Below are 24,185 nucleotides of genomic sequence, written 5' to 3' on the forward strand. Positions count from 1 at the left end.
CATTAGCGCCCTTCACTGAAGTTCCCATTTGCTCCCTTGTCTTAAGCACTTTATTTACCTCCTTCTAACACATCTTTTTATTCTCCCTGAAATTTAATGATACTCTCTCACTCCAACTCTCATTTGCCCTCTTTTTCACCTCTTGCACCTTTCTCTTGGCCTCCTGCCTCTTTCTTTTATACATCAACTCATTTGCATTTTTTCCCTGCAAAAATCGTCCAAATGCCTCTCTCTTCTCTTTCACGAATAATCTTACTTCTTCATCCCTCCACTCACTACCCTTTCTAATCAACCCACCTCCCGCGCTTCTCATGCCACAAGCATCTTTTGCGCAAGCCATCACTGCTTCCCTAAATACATCTCATTCCTCCCCCACTCCCCTTACCTACTTTGTTCTCACCTTTTTCCATTCTGTACTCAATCTCTCCTGGTACTTCCTCACACAAATCTCCTTCCCAAGCTCACTTTCACCACTCTCTTCACCCCAACATTCTCTCTTTCTTTTCTGAAAACCCTTACAAATCTTCACCTTCGCCTCCACAAGATAGTGATCAGACATCCCTCCAGTTCCACCTCTCAGCACATTAACATCCAAAAGTCTCTCTTTCGCGCGCCTATCAATTAACACGTAATCCAATAATGCTCTCTGGCCATCTCTCCTACTTACATATGTATACTTATGTATATCTCGCTTTTTAAACCAGGTATTCCCAATCACCAGTCCTTTTTCAGCACATAAATCTACAAGCTCTTCACCATTTCCATTTACAACACTGAACACCCCATGTATACCAATTATTCCCTCAACTGCCACATTACTCACCTTTGCATTCAAATCACCCATCACTATAAACCGGTCTTGTGCATCAAAACCACTAACACACTCATTCAGCTGCTCCCAAAACACCTGCCTCTCATGATCTTTCTTCTCATGCCCAGGTGCATATGCACCAATAATCACCCATCTCTCTCCATCAACTTTCAGTTTTATCCATATCAATCTAGAATTTACTTTCTTCCACTCTATCACATACTCCCAAAACTCCTTTTTCAGGAGTCGTGGGAGTACATACGTATACTTATGTATCTCTCTCTTTTTAAACCAGGTATTCCCAATAACCCATCCTTTTTCGGCATACAAATCTACAAGCTCTTCACCATTTCCATTTACACCATTGAACACCCCATGTACACCAATTATTCCCTCAACTGCCACATTACTCATCTTTGCAATCTCTCTTTCTAAAACCAGGTATTCCCAAGCATGGGTCTTTTTTCAGCACACAAATCCACAAGCTCAATTTCTATTCACAACTCTTGATTACCCTATGTACACAAATTATACTCTCAACAGCCACATTACTCATCATCATATCTAAATCACCCATCACCAAAACCTGGTCTCATGCCTCAAAGCTGCTGACACAATCGGCTCCACCCAAAACACTTACCCCTCATGATCTTTCTTCTCGTGACAACATGCACAAGCACCAATAATCATCCACCTCTCTCCATCCACTTTCAGTTTTACCCACATTAATCTCATATTCACTTTCTTACACTCTATCACATACTCTCACAACTCCTTTGCTCTTGTTCTCTCACCAACTCCTGACTTTACTCCCAAGACTTTCCCAAACCACTCTTCCCCTCTGCCCTTGAATTTTGTTTCACTCAGAGCCAGAACATCCAGGTTTCTTTCATCAAACATACTACCTATCTCGCCTATCTTCTCATATTGTTTACATCCACACATTAGTCGCCTTCTATGACACGTGGGAAGTATTCTTTCTCCCCTATTCCCAAGGAATAAATTTCTGAATGTTTCTAACTATTTATGTAAGCTTTCAGACACTTGTTCATAATTTTTAATACCAAGTTATTCTGGTTTAGAATCTGGATGTAGCTGCTGCATCATCTGAAATAAAAGAAAACTTCTATAATTTTGATTTGTAAGATGGAAGTACTAACTTAATAACTACAGTGGGAGACTCTCCATGTCTAACAGACATTTCAGGACATAAATGAATTCTAAGGGTTAAAATCTAAGGTAAGAATTTTCTAAATCTCCATGTACAAGCCATGAACTTGGATGTTCAATCATGTGCTATTAGTTTTTGAAGACTATATATAAGAATGAAGATAATGTGATTGGGATTGAGTGCAAATCTGATAAACAAAATTTATCTATTTATCATCACACTACACTCCTGGAGGGATGTCTGATCATTATCTTGTGGAGGCTAAGGTGAAGATTTGTATGGGTTTTCAGAAAAGAAGAGTGAATGTTGGGGTGAAGAGGGTGGTGAGAGTAAGTGAGCTTGAGAAGGAGACCTGTGTGAGGAAGTACCAGGAGAGACTGAGTACAGAATGGAAAAAGGTGAGAACAATGGAAGTAAGGGGAGTGGGGGAGGAATGGGATGTATTTAGGGAATCAGTGATGGATTGCGCAAAAGATGCTTGTGGCATGAGAAGAGTGGGAGGTGGGTTGATTAGAAAGGGTAGTGAGTGGTGGGATGAAGAAGTAAGAGTATTAGTGAAAGAGAAGAGAGAGGCATTTGGACGATTTTTGCAGGGAAAAAATGCAATTGAGTGGGAGATGTATAAAAGAAAGAGACAGGAGGTCAAGAGAAAGGTGCAAGAGGTGAAAAAAAGGGCAAATGAGAGTTGGGGTGAGAGAGTATCATTAAATTTTAGGGAGAATAAAAAGATGTTTTGGAAGGAGGTAAATAAAGTGCGTAAGACAAGGGAGCAAATGGGAACTTCAGTGAAGGGCGCAAATGGGGAGGTGATAACAAGTAGTGGTGATGTGAGAAGGAGATGGAGTGAGTATTTTGAAGGTTTGTTGAAAGTGTTTGATGATAGAGTGGCAGATATAGGGTGTTTTGGTCGAGGTGGTGTGCAAAGTGAGAGGGTTAGGGAAAATGATTTGGTAAACAGAGAAGAGGTAGTAAAAGCTTTGCGGAAGATGAAAGCCGGCAAGGCAGCAGGTTTGGATGGTATTGCAGTGGAATTTATTAAAAAAGGGGGTGACTGTATTGTTGACTGGTTGGTAAGGTTATTTAATGTATGTATGACTCATGGTGAGGTGCCTAAGGATTGGCGGAATGCGTGCATAGTGCCATTGTACAAAGGCAAAGGGGATAAGAGTGAGTGCTCAAATTACAGAGGTATAAGTTTGTTGAGTATTCCTGGCAAATTATATGGTAGGGTATTGATTGAGAGGGTGAAGGCATGTACAGAGCATCAGATTGGGGAAGAGCAGTGTGGTTTCAGAAGTGGTAGAGGATGTGTGGATCAGGTGTTTGCTTTGAAGAATGTATGTGAGAAATACTTAGAAAAGCAAATGGATTTGTATGTAGCATTTATGGATCTGGAGAAGGCATATGATAGAGTTGATAGAGATGCTCTGTGGAAGGTATTAAGAATATATGGTGTGGGAGGAAAGTTGTTAGAAGCAGTGAAAAGTTTTTATCGAGGATGTAAGGCATGTGTACGTGTAGGAAGAGAGGAAAGTGATTGGTTCTCAGTGAATGTAGGTTTGCGGCAGGGGTGTGTGATGTCTCCATGGTTGTTTAATTTGTTTATGGATGGGGTTGTTAGGGAGGTAAATGCAAGAGTTTTGGAAAGAGGGGCAAGTATGAAGTCTGTTGGGGATGAGAGAGCTTGGGAAGTGAGTCAGTTGTTGTTCGCTGATGATACAGCGCTGGTGGCTGATTCATGTGAGAAACTGCAGAAGCTGTTGACTGAGTTTGGAAAAGTGTGTGGAAGAAGAAAGTTAAGAGTAAATGTGAATAAGAGCAAGGTTATTAGGTACAGTAGGGTTGAGGGTCAAGTCAATTGGGAGGTGAGTTTGAATGGAGAAAAACTGGAGGAAGTGAAGTGTTTTAGATATCTGGGAGTGGATCTGGCAGCGGATGGAACCATGGAAGCGTAAGTGGATCATAGGGTGGGGGAGGGGGCGAAAATCCTGGGGGCCTTGAAGAATGTGTGGAAGTCGAGAACATTATCTCGGAAAGCAAAAATGGGTATGTTTGAAGGAATAGTGGTTCCAACAATGTTGTATGGTTGCGAGGCGTGGGCTATGGATAGAGTTGTGCGCAGGAGGATGGATGTGCTGGAAATGAGATGTTTGAGGACAATGTGTGGTGTGAGGTGGTTTGATCGAGTGAGTAACGTAAGGGTAAGAGAGATGTGTGGAAATAAAAAGAGCGTGGTTGAGAGAGCAGAAGAGGGTGTTTTGAAGTGGTTTGGGCACATGGAGAGGATGAGTGAGGAAAGATTGACCAAGAGGATATATGTGTCGGAGGTGGAGGGAACGAGGAGAAGAGGGAGACCAAATTGGAGGTGGAAAGATGGAGTGAAAAAGATTTTGTGTGATCGGGGCCTGAACATGCAGGAGGGTGAAAGGAGGGCAAGGAATAGAGTGAATTGGAGCGATGTGGTATACCGGGGTTGACGTGCTGTCAGTGGATTGAATCAGGGCATGTGAAGCGTCTGGGGTAAACCATGGAAAGCTGTGTAGGTATGTATATTTGCGTGTGTGGACGTATGTATATACATGTGTATGGGGGTGGGTTGGGCCATTTCTTTCGTCTGTTTCCTTGCGCTACCTCGCAAACGCGGGAGACAGCGACAAAAAAAAAAAAAATAAACTGCTCCATAGAGGTATACCAAAAAAACTTGTGTTATCTTTTTTCCCCTTTTCCGTGAATGTTAGAGGCAGAATGCAGGGACAACTTTGTCCTGATTAGGGGTTAATTGAAGGAAACTTATGGAACACTGAAAGCAGTGTGTTCCTGTCTGGAGGCTGGATTTACCAAATCCACCCTATCAAATTAGGAGTGTAGTATTATTATTTATTATTATACTTTGTCGCTGTCTCCCGCGTTTGCGAGGTAGCGCAAGGAAACAGACGAAAGAAATGGCCCAACCCACCCCCATACACATGTATATACATACGTCCACACACGCAAATATACATACCTACACAGCTTTCCATGGTTTACCCCAGACGCTTCACATGCCCTGATTCAATCCACTGACAGCACGTCAACCCCGGTATACCACATCGCTCCAATTCACTCTATTCCTTGCCCTCCTTTCACCCTCCTGCATGTTCAGGCCCCGATCACACAAAATCTTTTTCACTCCATCTTTCCACCTCCAATTTGGTCTCCCTCTTCTCCTCGTTCCCTCCACCTCCGACACATATATCCTCTTGGTCAATCTTTCCTCACTCATTCTCTCCATGTGCCCAAACCATTTCAAAACACCCTCTTCTGCTCTCTCAACCATGCTCTTTTTATTTCCACACATCTCTCTTACCCTTACGTTACTTACTCGATCAAACCACCTCACACCACACATTGTCCTCAAACATCTCATTTCCAGCACATCCATCCTCCTGCGCACCACTCTATCCATAGCCCACGCCTCGCAACCATACAACATTGTTGGAACCACTATTCCTTCAAACATACCCATTTTTGCTTTCCGAGATAATGTTCTCGACTTCCACACATTCTTCAAGGCTCCCAGAATTTTCGCCCCCTCCCCCATCCTATGATCCACTTCCGCTTCCATGGTTCCATCCGCTGCCAGATCCACTCCCAGATATCTAAAACACTTTACTTCCTCCAGTTTTTCTCCATTCAAACTCACCTCCCAATTGACTTGACCGTCAACCCTACTAAAACTAATTGACTGACCTTAGATTAAAAAATAAGATTTCTGAGCAACTGATGAAGGACAGTCATCATATAATCAACTTCAGAAATGATCCATCTTTATACTAATTACTAAGCATGATGAATTCTCAGATGCCACAATTAAAGTTTACAAATGAAATAGCAAATAATGCTAGTACAAAGGAATATCAGCAGTTGCATGGTGTTCAGTATAGTACATGGGTTTGCAAGATTACAATTAGGTTATACACAGACTGTGGATGGTACAGAAAAGAAGGATCACAGAGAAAACCTGGAGTTAAAACTTTTCCAAGAGAAAATATGAGAGAAAATGAGAGTATCAGAAGTACAGTGTAAGGATGAGGTGATATGGAGGCAGTCTCATCACAGTTTTGGAACTAGTTATGATCCATCCCTAGTGTAGGAACAACTGAGTTTAGCTAAAAAATTTATGACAATATGAAACAGTGAATGTTGGTTTGCAGCAAGGATGTGTGATGTCTCCATGGTTGTTTAATTTGTTTATGGATAGGGTTGTTATGGAGGTAAATGCAAGAGTTTTGGAGAGAGGGGCAAGTATGCAGTCCATTGGGGATGAGAGGGCTTGGGAAGTGAGTCAGTTGTTGTTTGCTTATGATACAGTGCTGGTGGTTGATTCAAGTGAGAAACTGCAGAAGCTGGTGACTGAGTTTGGTAAAAAGTGTGAAAGAAGAAAGCTGAGGGTAAATGTGAATAAGAGCAAGGTTATTAGGTTCAGATGGGTTGAGGTACAAGTCAATCGGGAGGTGAGTTTGAATGAAGAAAAACAGGAGGAAGTGAAGTGCAGTGAAACTCTCCTTGGTTTGCCCCAGATGCTTCACATGCCCTGATTCAATCCATTGACAGCACGTCGACCCCCTGCATACCACATCATTCCAGTTCACTCTATTCCTTGCACGACTTTCACCCTCCTGCATGTTCAGGCCCCGATCACTCAAAATCCTTTTCACTCCATCTTTCCACCTCCAATTTGGTCTCCCACTTCTCCTCGTTCCATCCACCTGACACATATATCCTCTTAGTCAATCTTTCCTCACTCATTCTCTCCATGTGACCAAACCATTTCAAAACACCCTCTTCTGCTCTCTCAACCATATTCTTTTTATTACCACACATCTCTCTCTTACCCTTTTATCACTTACTCAATCAAACCACCTCACCACATATTGTCCTCAAACATCTCATTTCCAGCACATCCACCCTCCTCCGCACAACTCTACCTATAGCCCACACCTCGCAACCATATGACATTGTTGGAACCACTATTCCTTCAAACATACCCATTTTTGCTTTCTGAGATAATGTTCTCGACTTCCACACATTCTTCAATGCTCCCAGAACTTTCGCCCCCTCTCCCACCTTATGATTCACTTCCGCTTCCATGGTTCCATCTACTGCCAAATCCACTCCCAGATATCTAAAACACTTCACTTCCTCCAGTTTTTCTCCATTCAAACTTACCTCCCAATTGACGTGTCCCTCAACCCTACTGTACCTAATAACCTTGCTCTTATTCACATTTACTCTAAGCTTTCTTCTTTCACACACTTTACCAAACTCAGTCACCAGCTTCTGCACTTTCTCACACGATTCAGCCACCAGCACTACATTATCAGTGAACAACAACTGACTCACTTCCCAAGCTCTCTCATCCACAACAGACTGCATACTTGCCCCTCTTTCCAAAACTCTTGCATTCACCTCCCTAACAACCCCATCCATAAACAAATTAAACAACCATGGAGACATCACGCATCCCTGGTGCAAACCGACATTCACTGAGAACCAATCACTTTCCTCTCTTCCTACTCGTACACATGCCTTACATCCTCGATAAAAACTTTTCACTGCTTCTAACAACTTGCTACCCACACCATATATTCTTAATACCTTCCATAGAGCATCTATATCAACTCGGTCATATGCCTTCTCCAGATCCATAAATGCTACATACAAATCCATTTGCTTTTCTAAGTATTTCTCATACATTCTTCAAAGCAAACACCTGATCCACACATCCTCTACCACTTCTAAAACCACACTGCTCTTCCCAAATCTGATGCTCTGTACATGCCTTCATCCTCTCAATCAATACCCTCCCATATAATTTACCAGGAATACTTAACAAACTTATACCTCTGTAATTTGAGCAATCACTTTTATCCCCTTTGCCTTTGTATAATGGCACTATGCAAGCATTCCTCTAATCCTCAGGCACCTCACCATGAGTCATACATACATTAAATAACCTTACTAACCAGTGAACAACACAGTCACCCCCTTTTTTAATAAATTCCACTGCAATACCATCCAAACCCACTGCCTTGCCGGCTTTCATCTTCCGCAAAGCTTTTACTACCTCTTCTCTGTTTACCAAATCATTATCCCTAACCCTCTTACTTTGCACACCACCTCGAATAAAACACCTTATATCTGCCACTCTATCATCAAACACATTCAACAAACCTTCAAAATACTCACTCCATCTCCTTCTCACATCACCATTACTTGTTATCACCTCCACATTAACCCCCTTCACTTTAGTTCCCATTTGTTCCCTTGTCTTACACACTATATTTACCTCCTTCCAAAACATCTTTTTATTCTCCCTAAAATTTAATGACACTCTCTCACCCCAATTCTCATTTGCCCTCTTTTTCACCTCTTGCACCTTTCTCTTGACCTCCTGCCTCTTCCTTTTATACATCTCCCACTCATTTGCATTATTTCCCTGCAAAAATCATCCAAATGCCTCTCTCTTCTCTTTCACGAATAATCTTACTTCTTCATCCCTCCACTCACTACCCTTTCTAATCTGCCCACCTCCCATGCTTCTCATGCCACAAGCATCTTTTGCGCAAGCTATCATTGCTTCCCTAAATACATCTCATTCCTCCCCCATTCCCCTTACGTCCATTGATCTCACCTTTTCCATTCTGTCTCTCCTGGTACTTCCTCTCACAAGTCTCCTTCCCAAGCTCACTTACTCTCACCATTCTCTTCGCCCCAACATTCTCCCTTCTTTTCTGAAAACCTCTACAAATCTTAACCTTCACCTCCACAAGATAATGATCAGACATCCCTCCTGTTGCACCTCTCAGCACATTAACTTCCAAAAGTTTCTCTTTCACGTGCCTATCAATTAACACGTAATCCAATAACGCTCTCTGGCCATCTCTCTTACTTACATACGTATACTTATGTACATCTCTCTTTTTAAAACAGGTATTCCCAATCACCAGTCCTTTTTCAGCACATAAATCTACAAGCTCTTCACCATTTCCATTTACAACACTGAACACCCCATGTACACCAATTATTTCCTCAACTTCCAAATTACTCACCTTTCCATTCAAATCACCCACCACTATAACCCGATCTCATGCATCAAAACTGCTAACACACTCACTCAGCTGCTCCCAAAACACTTGCCTCTCATGATCTTTTTTCTCATGCCCAGGTGCATATGAACCAATAATCATCCATCTCTCTCCATCAACTTACACTCAATCACTCAATCACATACTCCCACCACTCCTGTTTCATGAGTAGTGCTACTCCTTCCCTTGCTCTTGTCCTCTCACTAACCCCTGACTTCAGTCCCAAGACATTCCCAAACCACTCTTCGCCTTTACCCTTGAGCTTCGTTTCACTCAGAGCCAAAACATCCAGGTTCCTTTTCGCAAACATACTACCTATCTCTCTTTTTTTCTCATCTTGGTTACATCCACACACATTTAGACACCCCAATCTGAGCCTTCTAGGAGGATGAGCACTCCCCGCATGACTCCTGTTTCCCCTTTTAGAAACTTAAAGTACAAGGAAGGGATGGTTTCCAGCCCCCCAGTCCCGTCCCCTTTAGTCGCCTTCTATAACACGTGAGGAATGCATGGGAAGCATTCTTTCTCCATTCATCTGCCTGAACATTCCCTAATGGATACTTTTAATGACAGATCATTCTCTAATCATCATAATCTTAGTCTACAGGTACAATACTGCTGAAGGTCAGGTCCATATATTTACAGCACACTTTAGTACAAACCAGTCCCAGCTTCTTGCACCTGTAAGATTTCCCACAACCAGCTTTGCTTTCTCAAGAAACCATGTAATGGTTGGGTATGTTTCAATGGGTATGAAGGTATCAACCCTTTGTATCCATACCCACTCTGTTGAAAGAAGAGGGTTTTCCATCCATTCATAATCTGCCAAGTACTTCTAGTACAAGTTTTACTTTCCTGAAGCACAGGTTCACAGTAGGCTTGCAAACTGATGTCCAACTGATTGTTTGTTTGTATGCTATGCGACAGACCTTCTCCAATGATTTGAATTTCACTGGTGATATAGTTTGAGGATACTGTAAACAACGACCCAACACTACTTATCTTCATGAGAACTATCATTTTTTGTGAATGAGTCCAATAAGCCACAGTTATGTTTTGAGCACTAACCTTAATGCTTTGCAGTTTCCAAGCTCAAAGAATGCAGATAGTGTCACTACCCAGTACAAAATGCAAAAACAAATTATTTCTGGTATCCCTGATAACATACCAAGTTTCCATGATGTTGTATAACGTCATGGGTCTACTGTGACACAGCAGGTACATATGTGTATTTCTGGCTGCAAAAGCCACTGGCATGATAAGTCAGTCTATCTGTTCCAGCAAGAAACACAGGTCTGTCTCTGCAACTATTACTGTAGCTGAGACAGTTTCTGCATCTGCAACTGCCAGTTTTACACAAACCCCAACAGAAAGTATCTTCTAATGCAAGCTCTGTGTAAGCCTTGCTTTATTGTGACCATTCACCATGACTGATGCATGCATAGTGGTCATTTCAGTTTGTCGTCAAACAGGATGTCACTGGAAGTGCATTTTAGCTCTTTGCCATTGCTCAGCTATTTCTGTTAAAGTGGCACAATATCCATCCATCTATCTATCTATCATTATCTCTGATGCCTTTTCCTATGGGAACTCTCATTAAGGGGGTGGCCTCAGCAAACATCTCCACTTACTCTTGTACTTAAGTCTCCCTCACATACAAATCCATAAAACACTACAGTGGCTCCAGCAACATACCATTTAGTGTGTATGAAATATAGGACTGACGTACATCATAACAAGTGGATGAATGGGGCCAAATAACTGTTTAAAGCAAGTGATCTCCATCTATGACAAAACAGGCAACTCTCAGGAAGAGTAAATGCTAAGGAGTGAAAGATTCTAACTCAGGGTATCCTTTACCTGGTTTCTGCATTACACCACCAAGGAAGAGGGAAACCTATTGAGGAACAGGTTCAAAAGTCAGGAAAACTTCCATCTCATAACTGTTTTCTAGAATGCACAAGATCCTGTCAAAAGACAATCATATCTTGACCTCTGACTCTGATAATCTCATTCATTCCATTAACGGTACGAACCTGTCATTCTGGCTAACCTTGACTTCTGCAAGCTTCTTACCAATCACATCTAAGGCAAATGCACATCCAATTTCAACATCATTATTGCGGCTAACATAAGTATACGTGTAAATTCCATAACTAATGAAACTAAGCTTTCTGGCTCATATCTGCAAAAAGTTGGGGGTGTCTGGAACCACTGCATAAAAATGTCATGGTCATTTCTTGTCCCATAACCGAGTACCCATGTAAAAGTCACTGTGCTCTTTAGAGGTACAAGAATACATCTTTACAAACCCTTTCAGTGTATTAAAGATAAGAGGCACAATGGGATAACAAACATACCTATTTGGCAAGTGTATCATTTGTGATACTGCAGCCACATCATCCCCTAAACCCCCATCTTCAAAAAAAAAACTGATACAGCTCTGGTGGCTGATATGAGTGAGAAACTGCACAAGGCTGGTGACTGAGTTTGGAAAAGTGTTTGAAAGGAGAAAGTTGAGAGTAAATGTGGATAAGAGCAAGGTTGACTTATATGAACTAGATTTTCTCTATAAATTTGCTCATTTTAGGCTAACAAGCTTTGCTTACATGTAATAGTCACCAGTCTGATTAGTGGTAGAAAACTTGAGTATTAGCCTCCTTTAGTTGTGTGATATCTTTATCTTGAAAGAAGCCAGATAAGCTAGCATGACATATTTACGCCTGAAAACACTTTACATATATACTGCTCATCTATTCTGCGTTCACGAGTGTAAAGCCACTAAATTGACACAACCATGAAAAACAAATGTTCACAGGACTCAAAGGTTAATTATTTGTATAAAATTACATAGTAATGATGATGGACCCCTATTTCATTTCATATCAGTTTGGAAAGAGGGGCAAGTATGAAGTCTGTTGGGGATGAGAGAGCTTGGGAAGTGAGTCAGTTGTTGTTCGCTGATGATACAGCGCTGGTGGCGGATTCATGTGAGAAACTGCAGAAGCTGGTGACTGAGTTTGGTAAAGTGTGTGGAAGAAGAAAGTTAAGAGTAAATGTGAATAAGAGCAAGGTTATTAGGTACAGTAGGGTTGAGGGTCAAGTCAATTGGGAGGTGAGTTTGAATGGAGAAAAACTGGAGGAAGTGAAGTGTTTTAGATATCTGGGAGTGGATCTGTCAGCGGATGGAACCATGGAAGCGGAAGTGGATCATAGGGTGGGGGAGGGGGGCGAAAATTTTGGGAGCCTTGAAAAATGTGTGGAAGTCGAGAACATTATCCCGGAAAGCAAAAATGGGTATGTTTGAAGGAACAGTAGTTCCAACAATGTTGTATGGTTGCGAGGCGTGGGCTATGGATAGAGTTGTGCGCAGGAGGATGGATGTGCTGGAAATGAGATGTTTGAGGACAATGTGTGGTGTGAGGTGGTTTGATCGAGTAAGTAACGTAAGGGTAAGAGAGATGTGTGGAAATAAAAAGAGCGTGGTTGAGAGAGCAGAAGAGGGTGTTTTGAAATGGTTTGGGCACGTGGAGAGAATGAGTGAGGAAAGATTGACCAAGAGGATATATGTGTCGGAGGTGGAGGGAACGAGGAGAAGAGGGAGACCAAATTGGAGGTGGAAAGATGGAGTGAAAAGGATTTTGTGTGATCGGGGCTTGAACATGCAGGAGGGTGAAAGGAGGGCAAGGAATAGAGTGAGTTGGAGCGATGTGGTATACAGGGGTTGACGTGCTGTCAGTGGATTGAATCAAGGCATGTGAAGCGTCCGGGGTAAACTAAGGAAAGCTGTGTAGGTATGTATATTTGCGTGTGTGGACGTGTGTATGTACATGTGTATGGGGGGGGTTGGGCCATTTCTTTCGTCTGTTTCCTTGCGCTACCTCGCAAACGCGGGAGACAGCGACAAAGTATATAAAAAAAAAAAAAAAAAAAAAAAAAAAAAAAAAAAAAAAACAGTTTGCCAAGTTTTGTGCCCCAGAAACTTAGGAAACTTAATCAAAACACATTTGATAATTATATTTCAGAAATTTCTGAATTTTTTTTTTTTTTTTTTTTTTTTTTCCCCAAAAGGAGGAACAGAGAAGAGGTCCAGGTGAGGATATTCCCTCAAAGGCCCAGTCCTCTGTTCTTAACGCTACCTCGCTATCGCGGGAAATAGCGAATAGTATGAAAAAAAAAAAAAAAAAAAAAAAAAAATTTCAGAAATGCATCCAAGTGAAATTTATGAATCAGTAGGGTTGAGGGACAAGTTAATAGGGATGCAAGTTTGAATGGAGAAAAACTGGAGAAAGTGAAGTGTTTTAGATATCTGGGAGTGGACTTAGCAGTGGATGGAATCACAGCAGTGAGTTACAGGGTGGGGGAGGGAAGGAGAGAACATTATCTCAGAGAGCAAAAATAGTTATGTTTGAAGGAATAGTAGTTCCAACAATGTTATATGGTCGAGATGCATGGCTATAGATAGGGTTGTACAGAGGAGGGTGGATATGTTGAAAATGAAATATTTGAGGACAATATGTGGTGTGAGGTGGTTTGATCGAGTAAGTAATGAAAGGGTAAGAGAGATGCGTGGAAATAAAAAGGGTGTGGTTGAGAGAGCAGAAGAGGGTATGTTGAAATGATTTGGACATATGAAGAGAATGAAAGAGGAAAGATTGACAAAGAGGATATATGTGTCAGAGGTGGAGGGAACAAGAAGTGGGAGACTAAATTGAAGGGGGAAGGATGAAGTGAAAAAGATTTCAGTGATCGAGGCCTGAACATACAGGAGATGGAGAGGCATGCAGGGAAGACTGAATTGGAACGATGTGGTATACTAGGGTCGCTGTATTTCTCACATACATTCTTCAAAGCAAACACCTGATCCAGACATCCTCTACCACTTCTGAAACCACACTCACTGCTCTTCCCAAATCTGATGCTCTGTACATGCCTTTACACTCTCAATGAATAACCTCCCATAAATTTCCCAAGAATACTCAACAAACTTATGCCTAAGTAATTTGAACACTCACCTTTATCCCCTTTACCTTTGTACAATAGCAATATGCTTGCATTCTGCCAATCATCAAGCACTTCACCATGATCCATACCTACAGTGAATATCCTTACCAACCAATCAACAACACAGTAGCCTCCTTTTTTTATGAATTCCACTGCAATACCCTACATACCCACTGCCTTGCCGGCTTTCATCTTCCACAAAGCTTTCACTATCTTTTCTCTGTTCACCAAACCATTCTTCCTGGCCCCTCACTTTGCTCAACATCCCAACTAAAATACCCTATATTTGCCACTCTATCATCAAACACATTCAACAAACCTTCAAAATATTCACTCCATCTCCTCACTTCAGCACTACTTGTTATTACCTCCCCATTTGCCCCTTCAACGATGTTCCCACTTATTCTCGTCTTACGCACATTATTCAACCTTCTAAAACATCTTTTTATTCTCCCTAAAGTTTAATGATACTCTCTCACCCCAATTCTCATTTGCCCTCTTTTTCATCTCTTGCACCTTTCTCTTAACCTCCTTTTCATCTCTTGCACCTTTCTCTTAACCTGCCTCTTTCTTTCATACATCTCCCAGTCATTTGTACTACTTCCCTACAAAAATCATCCAAATGCCTCTCCCTTCTCTTTCACTAACAATCTTACTTCTTCATCCCATCATTCACCACCCTTTCTAATCTGCCCACCTCCAACCTTCCTCATACCATATGCATCTTTAGCACAAGCCATCACTGCTTCCCTAAGTATATCCCATTCCTCCCCCACTCCCCTTACATCCTTTGCTCTCATCTTTTGCCATTCTGCATTCAATCTCTCCTGGTATTTCCTTACACAAGTCTCCTTTTCAAGCTCACTTACTCCCACCACTCTCTTCTCCTCAACATTCTCTCTTCTTTGCTGAAAACCTCTACAAATTTTCACCTTCACAAGATAGTGATCAGACATCCTTTCAGCTGCCCATCTAAATGTTTCTGGATGTAACCAAGATGAGAAAAAGGAGAGATAGGTAGCATGTTTGAGAAAAGAGGCCTGGATGTTTTGGCTCTGAGTGAAACAAAGTTCAAGGGTAAAAGGGAAAAGCGGTCTGGGAATGTTCTGGGAGTAAATTCAGGGTTGCCGAGAAGACAAGAGCAAAGGAAGGAGTAGCATTCCTCCTGGGGTAGGAGTTGTGGGAAAATGTGATTGAGAATAGGAAAGTAAACTCTAGATTAATAATATTTATTTTCTATTTATTTGCTTTGTCGCTGTCTCCTGCGTTAGTGAGGTAGCGCAAGGAAACAGACGAAAGAATGGCCCAACCCACCCACATACACATGTATATACATACACGTCCACACACGCAAAATATACATACCCATACATCTCAATGTATACATATACATACACACACAGACATATACATATGTACACATGTACATAATTCATACTTTCTGCCTTTATTTATTCCCACTGCCACCTCGCCACACATGGAATAAAAACCTCCTCCCCCCTCATGTGTGCGAGGTAGCACTAGGAAAAGACAACAAAGGCCACATTCGTTCACACTCTGTCTCTAGCTGTCATGTAATAATGCACCGAAACCACAGCTCCCTTTCCACATCCAGGCCCCACACAACTTTCCATGGTTTACCCCAGACGCTTAACATGCCCTGGTTCAATCCACTGACAGCACGATGACCCCAGTATACCACATCGTTCCAATTCACTCTATTCCTTGCACGCCTTTCACCCTCCTGCATGTTCAGGCCCTGATCACTCAAAATCTTTTTCACTCCATCTTTCCACCTCCAATTTGGTCTCCCACTTCTCGTTCCCTCCACCTCTGACACATATATCCTCTTGGTCAAGCTTTCCTCTCTCATTCTCTCCATGTGACCAAACCATTTCAAAACACCCTCTTCTGCTCTCTCAACCACACTCTTTTTATTACCACACATCTCTCTTACCCTATTATTACTACTCGAATCAAACCACCTCACACCACATATTGTCCTCAAACATCTCATTTCCAGCACATCCACCCTCCTGCGCACAACTCTATCCATAGCCCACACCTCGCAACCATACAACATCGTTGGAACCACTATTCCTTTCAACATACCCATTTTTGCTTTCTGAGATAATGTTCTTGACTTCGACACATTCTTCAAGGCTCCCAAAATTTTCGCCCCCTCCTCCACCCTATGATTCACTTCCGCTTCCATGGATCTATCCGCTGCCAAATCCACTCGCAGATATCTAAAACACTTCACTTCCTCCAGTTTTTCTCCATTCAAACTTACCTCCCAATTGACTTGACACTCAACCCTACTGTACCTAATAACCTTGCTCTTATTCACATTTACTCTTAACTTTCTTCTTTCACACACTTTACCAAACACAGTCACCAGCTTCTGCAGTTTCTCAAATGAATCAGCCACCAGCGCTGTATCATCAGTGAACAACAACTGACTCACTTCCCAAGCTCTCTCATCTACAACAGACTGCATACTTGCCCTTCTTTCCAAAACTCTTGCATTCACCTCCCTAACAACCCCATCCATAAACAAATTAAACAACCATAGAGACATCACACACCCCTGCCGCAAACCTACATTCACTGAGAACCAATCACTTTCCTCTCTTCCTACACGTACACATGCCTTATATTATCATTATTATTTTGCTATGTCGCTGTCTCCTGCGTTAGCGAGGTAGTGCAAGGAAACAGATGAAAGAATGTCCCATCCCACCCACATACACATGTATATACCTACATGTCCACACACGCAAATATACACACCTATACATCTCAACGTATACAGACGAAAGAATGGCCCAACCCACCCACATACACATGTATATACATACACGTCCACACTCGCAAATATACATACCTATACATCTCAACGTATACATATATATACACATACAGACATGTACATATATACACATGTACATAATTCATACTGTCTGCCTTTATTCATTCCCATCGCCACCCTGCCACACATGAAATAACAACCCCCTTCCCCCTCATGTGTGCAAGGTACTGCTAGGAAAAGACAACAAAGGCCCCATTCGTTCACACTCGGTCTCTAGCTGTCATGTAATAATGCACCGAAACCACAGCTCCCTTTCCACATCCAGGCCCCACAGAACTTTCCATGGTTTACCCCAGACGCTTCACATTCCCTGGTTCAATCCAATGACAGCACGATGACCCCGGTATACCACATCGTTCCAATTCACTCTATTCCTTGCACGCCTTTCACCCTCCTGCATGTTCAGGCCCCAATCACTCAAAATCTTTTCCACTCCATCTTTCCACCTCCAATTTGGTCTCCCACTTCTCCTCGTTTCCTCCACCTCTGACACATATATCCTCTTTGTCAATCTTTCCTTACTCATTCTCTCCATGTGACCAAACCATTTCAAAACACCCTCTTCTGCTCTCTCAACCATACTCTTTTTTTTACCACACATCTCTCTTAACCTTACATTACTTACTCCATCAAACCACCTCACACCACATATTGTCCTCAAACATCTCATTTCCAGCACATCCACCCTCCTGCGCACAACTCTATCCATAGCCCACGCCTCGCAACCATACAACATTGTTGGAACCACAATTCCTTCAAACATATCCATTTTTGCTTTCCGAGATAATGTTCTCGACTTCCACACATTCTTCAAGGCTCCCAGGATTTACGCCCCCTCCCCCACCCAATGATTCACTTCCGCTTCCATGGTTCCATCCACTGCGAAATCCACTCCCAGATATCTAAAACACTTCACTTCCTCCAGTTTTTCTCCATTCAAACTTACCTCCCAATTGACTTGACCCTCAACCCTACTGTACCTAATAACCTCGCTCTTATTCACATTTACTCTTAACTTTCTTCTTTCACACACTTTACCAAACTCAGTCACCAGCTTCTGCAGTTTCTCACATGAATCAGCCATCAGCGCTGTATCATCAGCAAACAACAACTGACTCACTTCCCAAGCTCTCTCATCCACAACAGACTGCATACTTGCCCCTCTTTCCAAAACTCTTGCATTCACCTCCCTAACAACCCCATCCATAAACAAATTAAACAACCATGGAGACATCACACACCCCTGCCACAAACCTACATTCACTGAGAACCAATCACTTTCCTCTCTTCCTACACATACACATGCTTTACATCCTTGATAAAAACTTTTCACTGCTTCTAACAACTTGCCTCCCACACCATATATTCTTAATACCTTCCACAGAGCATCTCTATCAACTCTATCATATGCCCTCTCCAGATCCATAAATGCTACATACAAATCCATTTGCTTTTCTAAGTATTTCTCACATACATTCTTCAAAGCAAACACCTGAGCCACACATCCTCTACCGCTTCTGAAACCACACTGCTCTTCCCCAATCTGATGCTCTGTACATGCCTTCACCCTCTCAATCAATACTCCCCCATATAATTTCCCAGGAATACTCAACAAACTTATACCTCTATAATCTGAGCACTCACTCTTATCCCCTTTGCCTTTGTACAATGGCACTATGCAAGCATTCCGCCAATCCTCAGGCACCTCATCATGAATCATACATACATTAAATAACCTTACCGACCAGTCAACAATACAGTCACCCCCCTTTTTAATAAATTCCACAGCAATACCATTCGAACCCACTGCCTTATAGTCTATTCATTATACTTTGTCGATGTCTCCCGTGTTAGCAAAGTAGCACAAGGAAACACACGAAAGAATGGCCCAACCCACCCACATACACATGTATATACATACACGCCCACACACGCACATCTACATACGTATGCATTTCAACGCATGCATACATATACATACAAGGACAAATACATATATAAACATGTACATATTCATACTTGTTGCCCTCAGCCATTCCCGTCACCACCCCGCCACACATGAAATCGCACCCCCTTCCCCTGCATGTGTGTGAGGTAGGACTAGGAAAAGACAACAAAGGCCACATTCATTCACACTCAATCTCTACCTGTCATGTGTAATGCACCAAAACCACAGCTCCCTTTCCATATCTAGGCCCCACAAGACTTTACCCCAGACACTTCAAATACCCTGATTCAATCCACTGACAGCACGTCGACCCCTGTATACCACATCATTCCAATTCACTCTACTGCTTGCACGCCTTTCACCCTTTTGTATGTTCAGGCCCTAATCGCTCAAATCTTTTCCACTCCATCCTTCCACCTCCAATTTGGTTTCCCACTTCTCGTTCCCTCCACCTCTGACACATATATCCTCTATGTCAATTTTTCCTCACTCATTCTTTCCATATGACCAAACCATTTCAATACACCCTCTTCTGCTCTCTCAACCACACTCTTTTCATTACTACACATTTCTCTTACCCTTTCATTACTTACTCGATCAAACCACCTCACACCACATAGTGTCCTCAACATCTCATTTCCAACACATCCACCCCCCTCTGCATAAACCCATCTATAGCCCATGCCTCGCAACCATATAACAATGTTGGAACCACTATTCCGTCAAACATACCCATTATTGCTTTCTGAGATAATGTTCTTGCCTTCCACACATTCTACAATGCTCCCAGAACTTTCGCCTCCTCCCCCAACCTGTGACTCTTTTCCACTTCCATGGTTCTATCCACTGTTAAATCCACTCCCAGATATCTAAAACACTTCACTTCCTCCAGTTTTTCTCCATTCAAACTTACCTCCCAATTGACTCGTCCCTCAACCCTACTGTACCTAATAACCTTGCTCTTATTCACATTTACTCTCAGCTTTCTTCTTTCACACACTTTACTAATCTCATAGGTTTCTTCTTTCACACACTTTACTAATCTCAGTCACCAGCTTCTGCAGTTTCTCACCTGAATCAGCCACCAGCACTGTATCATCAGCAAACAACAACCGATTCACTTCCCAAGCCCTCTAATCCACAACAGACTGCATATTTGCCCCTCTCTCCAAAACTCTCGCATTTACCTCCCTAACCACCCCATCCACAAACAAATTAAACAACCATGGAGACATCATGCACGCCTGCCACAAACCGACATTCACAGGGAACCAACCACTTTCCTCTCTTCCTACTTGTACACATGCCTTTCATCCTCAATAAATGATTTTCACTGTTTCTAACAACTTGCCTCCCACACCATATACTCTTAATACCATCCACAGAGCATCTCTATCAACTCTATCATATTCCTTCTCCAGATCCATAAGTGCTACATACAAATCCATTTGCTTTTCTAAGTATTTCTCACATACATTCTTCAAAGCAAACACCTGATCCACACATCCTCTACCACTTCTGAAACCACACTGCTCTTCCCCAATCTGATGCTTAGTACACGCCTTCACCCTCTCAATCAATACCCTCCCATATAATTTCCAGGAATACTCAACAAACTTATACCTCTGTAATTTGAACACTAACCTTTATCCACTCATCTTATGCACTTTATTTACCTCCTTCCAAAACATCTTTTTATTCTCCCTAAAATTTAATGATACTCTCTCACCCCAACTCTCATTTGCCCTCTTTTTCACCTCTTACACCTTTCTCTTGACCTCCAGCCTCTTTCTTTTATAAACCTCCCAGTCACCTGCACTATTTCCCTGTAAAAATCGTCCAAATGTCTCTCTTCTCTTTCACTAACAATCTTACTTCTTCATCCCACCAATCACTACCCTTTCTAATCTGCCCACCTCCCACACTTCTCATGCCACAAGCATCTTTTGCACAAGCCATCATTGCTTCCCTAAATACATTACATTCCTTCCCTACTCTCCTTACATCCTTTGTTCTTATCTTTTTCCATTCTGCACTCAATCTCTCCTGGTACTTTCTCACACAAGTCTCCTTTCCAAGCTCACTTACTCTTACCACTCTCTTCACCCAAACATTCTCTCTTCATTTCTGAAAATCTCTACAAATCTTCACCTTCGCCTCCACTAGATAATGATCAGCACATTAACATCCAAAAGTCTCTCTTTCATGTGCCTATCAACTAGCACGTAATCCAATGACGCTCTCTGGCCATCTCTCCTACTTACATACATATACTTATGTATCTCTCTCTTTTAAACCAGCTATTCCCAATCACCAGTCCTTTTTCAGCACATAAATCTACAAGCTCTACACTACTTACAACACTGAACACTCCATGAACACCAATTATTCCATCAACTGCCACATAACTCACCTTTGCATTAAAATCACCCATCACTACAACCTGGTCTCATGCATCAAAACTGCTAACACACTCACTAAGCTGCTCCCAAAACACTTGCCTCTCATAATCTTTTTTCTTATGCCCAGGTGCATAGGCACCACCAATAGTCATCCATCCATCTCCATCCACTTTCAGTTTTACCCATATCAATCTAGAGTTTACTTTCTTACACTATCACATACTCCCAAAACTCGTGTTTCAGAGTAGTGCTACTCCTTCCTTTGCTCGTCCTCTCACCAACCCCTGACTTTACTCCTAAGACATTCCCAAACCACTCTTCCCCTTGAGCTTCGTTTCACTCAGAGCCAAAACATCCAGGTTCCTTATAATAAATATAAATACATATAATCATATAATTCATGTATATTTGCGTATGTGGACATGTATGTACATACATGTGTATGTGGGTGGGTTGCGCCATTCTTTTGTCTGTTTCCTTGCACTACCTCGCTAACGCAGGAGACAGCGACAAAGCAAAATAAATAAAAATAATCATTTTTGGTGTAGGTAAATAAAACGATAAAACAAGCACGGTAGCAACTCACCTGACCGTCAGGCCTCACTCCCAAACAAGTTAGCATACTATAATGAAATATTTACAAAACTTGTACATTTACTTCACTACTCTTACCTCTTAATAAGAAACATTTACATTTGCAAGAACTGATACTCACGAAAGAAATTTTTCCTAAGCTGTTTGGGGTGAGCTGTGCCAACTGATCTATCATGTGCTTGAGATGGGGTTCCTTATTTGGAGTCGACGAGTTACTGATACAGGACTGTGCCGTCAGGTATGGATGCTCCAAAAGCTCCTGAATGCCGGGGCGCTTGCGTGGATCAAACTGGAGACACAACTGCATTACTTCCATCAGATGTTTGTTTTCTATGTCAGGGAAGTTAATCTTGGTGTTGGGATCCGAGATGGCAGAAAGTTTCATCAAGGGATTGCTGATGTGTTGGAATGGGGTCTTACAGTATATAAATCACTAGAGACATAATCAACTAAACAATTGAAATTCAAGAAATTACATTTACTTGCTAGCGGGTCAACCTAACTACTATTAAGACAAGAATCAAACTTAAAACCAATCCAAATATAAATCGTGGCATATAAGACATCTATCCCATAACTATATACATGGTTCATAAACCCAGTAAGATCTTAACCCTACCAACTGCTGGTTACGTTCTGAAAACCTTGCTAACCAAACTGAGTTAAATTAGACTAGGAAAGGTGAGGACCTTAAAGACACAATCAAGTCTATAGAGGCCTAAATTATATAATTTGCTGAATACACAACAGGGATAAATAGATTGCATAAGAAATATTTACAATATTACTTGATGGCCATAAGTACATATAATACATGGTTGAGTTTCATGTAAAAGTCCTGCTATGAAAAAAATATACCTTGTTAATACCTCTTCTACTCCACAGCTGCTTGGTGTTTACGTGATTCTACTGGAAAAATTTTCCCACTGTGGCAAATGGTAAAACAATAACAGAATGAGGGAATTGTAAAACATTACATAAAGTATAGTGATGTAGGGGTAGTTATGTCGGGTTTAATTTGTTGGAGTGTGATCAGATCTTGAAAGAGGGCAAATGAAGTCTTTTATGAGAGAGCTGGAATATAGTTTATTTGCTGATGATACAGCTCACATGAGACGATGAAGTGTACGATTTGAAAGTGAAGAAAATAGATTTATAAAAATTACTTAGTACAGTAGGTTCGGTCAGTAAGGAGGTAGTTGAAACGAGATGATTAATACTAGGGCTCAGAAACATGGAAGCATGGTCTAGGTGAGGGACTTGGGCTAAAAATGTTGAGTTCAAAAGTTCCCGACTAAAATGGGATTTGAAGAAATATTCAACAACTTAGTAGTGCAACACTTATATAGAGTTTCCAGTAGATATATTAATGAATTTTCGGATGTACAGTTAATAACAGTAAGAGAAGCTGTGAAAAAAAGACTTTGCAAAGATATTATGGAAAGTGGTTACAGAGAGTCAGTGACTGGAAAGAATACCTGGATAATATAAATTTTAGTCTAACAGATAGAACTTGTATAATTATGTTCAGTGGAACAAATGGAGCTCGTAAACCAGAACTGTTAGGAAGAATATGCGTGGTGAGTGGAGAATTATGGGGTGGTGGATGAAAGGAACAGCGACAAGTATAAAAAAAAAAAAAAAGTAGTAGGTACGGACATTAGGCTAGAGAATCAGGCAGAAATCCAGTGCAAACAATGCACTAGATTTACCCTCTGCCAGTGGCCTGCTAAGGATGAGGCACTAAATGGTAAGAAGTGGCACTGGAATTTACTAGTTATGGCAACTACTGCCATGGCTACCAATTTGAGGGAGTTCCATAATGGAACTGGCATCAAAGATATAGACAGATAGTCATACTGCAATGAAAGAGAATCCCTTAGTATCCACAACAAACATTTCATATACCCTTCCTTAAACTAAACTATGCCTTATCAGCCATGTCATCCAGCCTATCAAAAGCAAATATAACACAGCTTAGGTTAGGGAAAATGATCTGGTAAACAGAGAAGAGGTAGTAAAAGCGTTGCGGAAGATGAAAGCCGGCAAGGCAGCGGGTTTGGATGGTATTGCGGTGGAATTTATTAAAAAAGGGGGTGACTGTATTGTTGACTGGTTGGTAAGGTTATTTAATTATGTATGATTCATGGTGAGGTGCCTGAGGATTGGCGGAATGCTTGTATAGTGCCATTGTACAAAGGCAAAGGGGATAAGAGTGAGTGCTCAAATTACAGAGGTATAAGTTTGTTGAGTATT

The 24,185-nt window shown here is 41.6% G+C and overlaps 1 protein-coding gene across 1 annotated transcript; it reads right to left on the reverse strand.

Annotated features, from left to right (window-relative positions):
- Positions 1 to 483: 483 nt before the first annotated feature.
- LOC139751359 (dual specificity protein kinase TTK-like) lies at positions 484 to 22,338 on the reverse strand. The gene is made up of 2 exons (XM_071666719.1): positions 22,051 to 22,338; positions 484 to 1,918 (listed from the first exon to the last, which is right to left on the reverse strand). Exons 1-2 carry the CDS (start codon positions 22,312 to 22,314, stop codon positions 1,880 to 1,882), a joined length of 303 nt encoding a protein of 100 aa, XP_071522820.1. The 5' UTR covers positions 22,315 to 22,338; the 3' UTR covers positions 484 to 1,879.
- Between the last annotated feature and the right edge of the window lie 1,847 nt (positions 22,339 to 24,185).

The sequence above is a fragment of the Panulirus ornatus genome, chromosome 11 (assembly GCF_036320965.1).
Source record: "Panulirus ornatus isolate Po-2019 chromosome 11, ASM3632096v1, whole genome shotgun sequence".
In the NCBI taxonomy this organism is placed as follows: Eukaryota; Metazoa; Arthropoda; class Malacostraca; order Decapoda; family Palinuridae; genus Panulirus; species Panulirus ornatus.

What these genes read in the sequence shown, in the direction of transcription:
- LOC139751359 (XM_071666719.1), bottom strand. Translation starts at nt 22,314, where the DNA reads ATGAAACTTTCTGCCATCTCGGATCCCAACACCAAGATTAACTTCCCT. An exon ending in GCTTAGGAAAAATTTCTTTC is followed by an intron (nt 1,919 to 22,050) that starts GTGAGTATCAGT and finishes CTTTTATTTCAG; the next exon opens with ATGATGCAGCAGCTACATCC.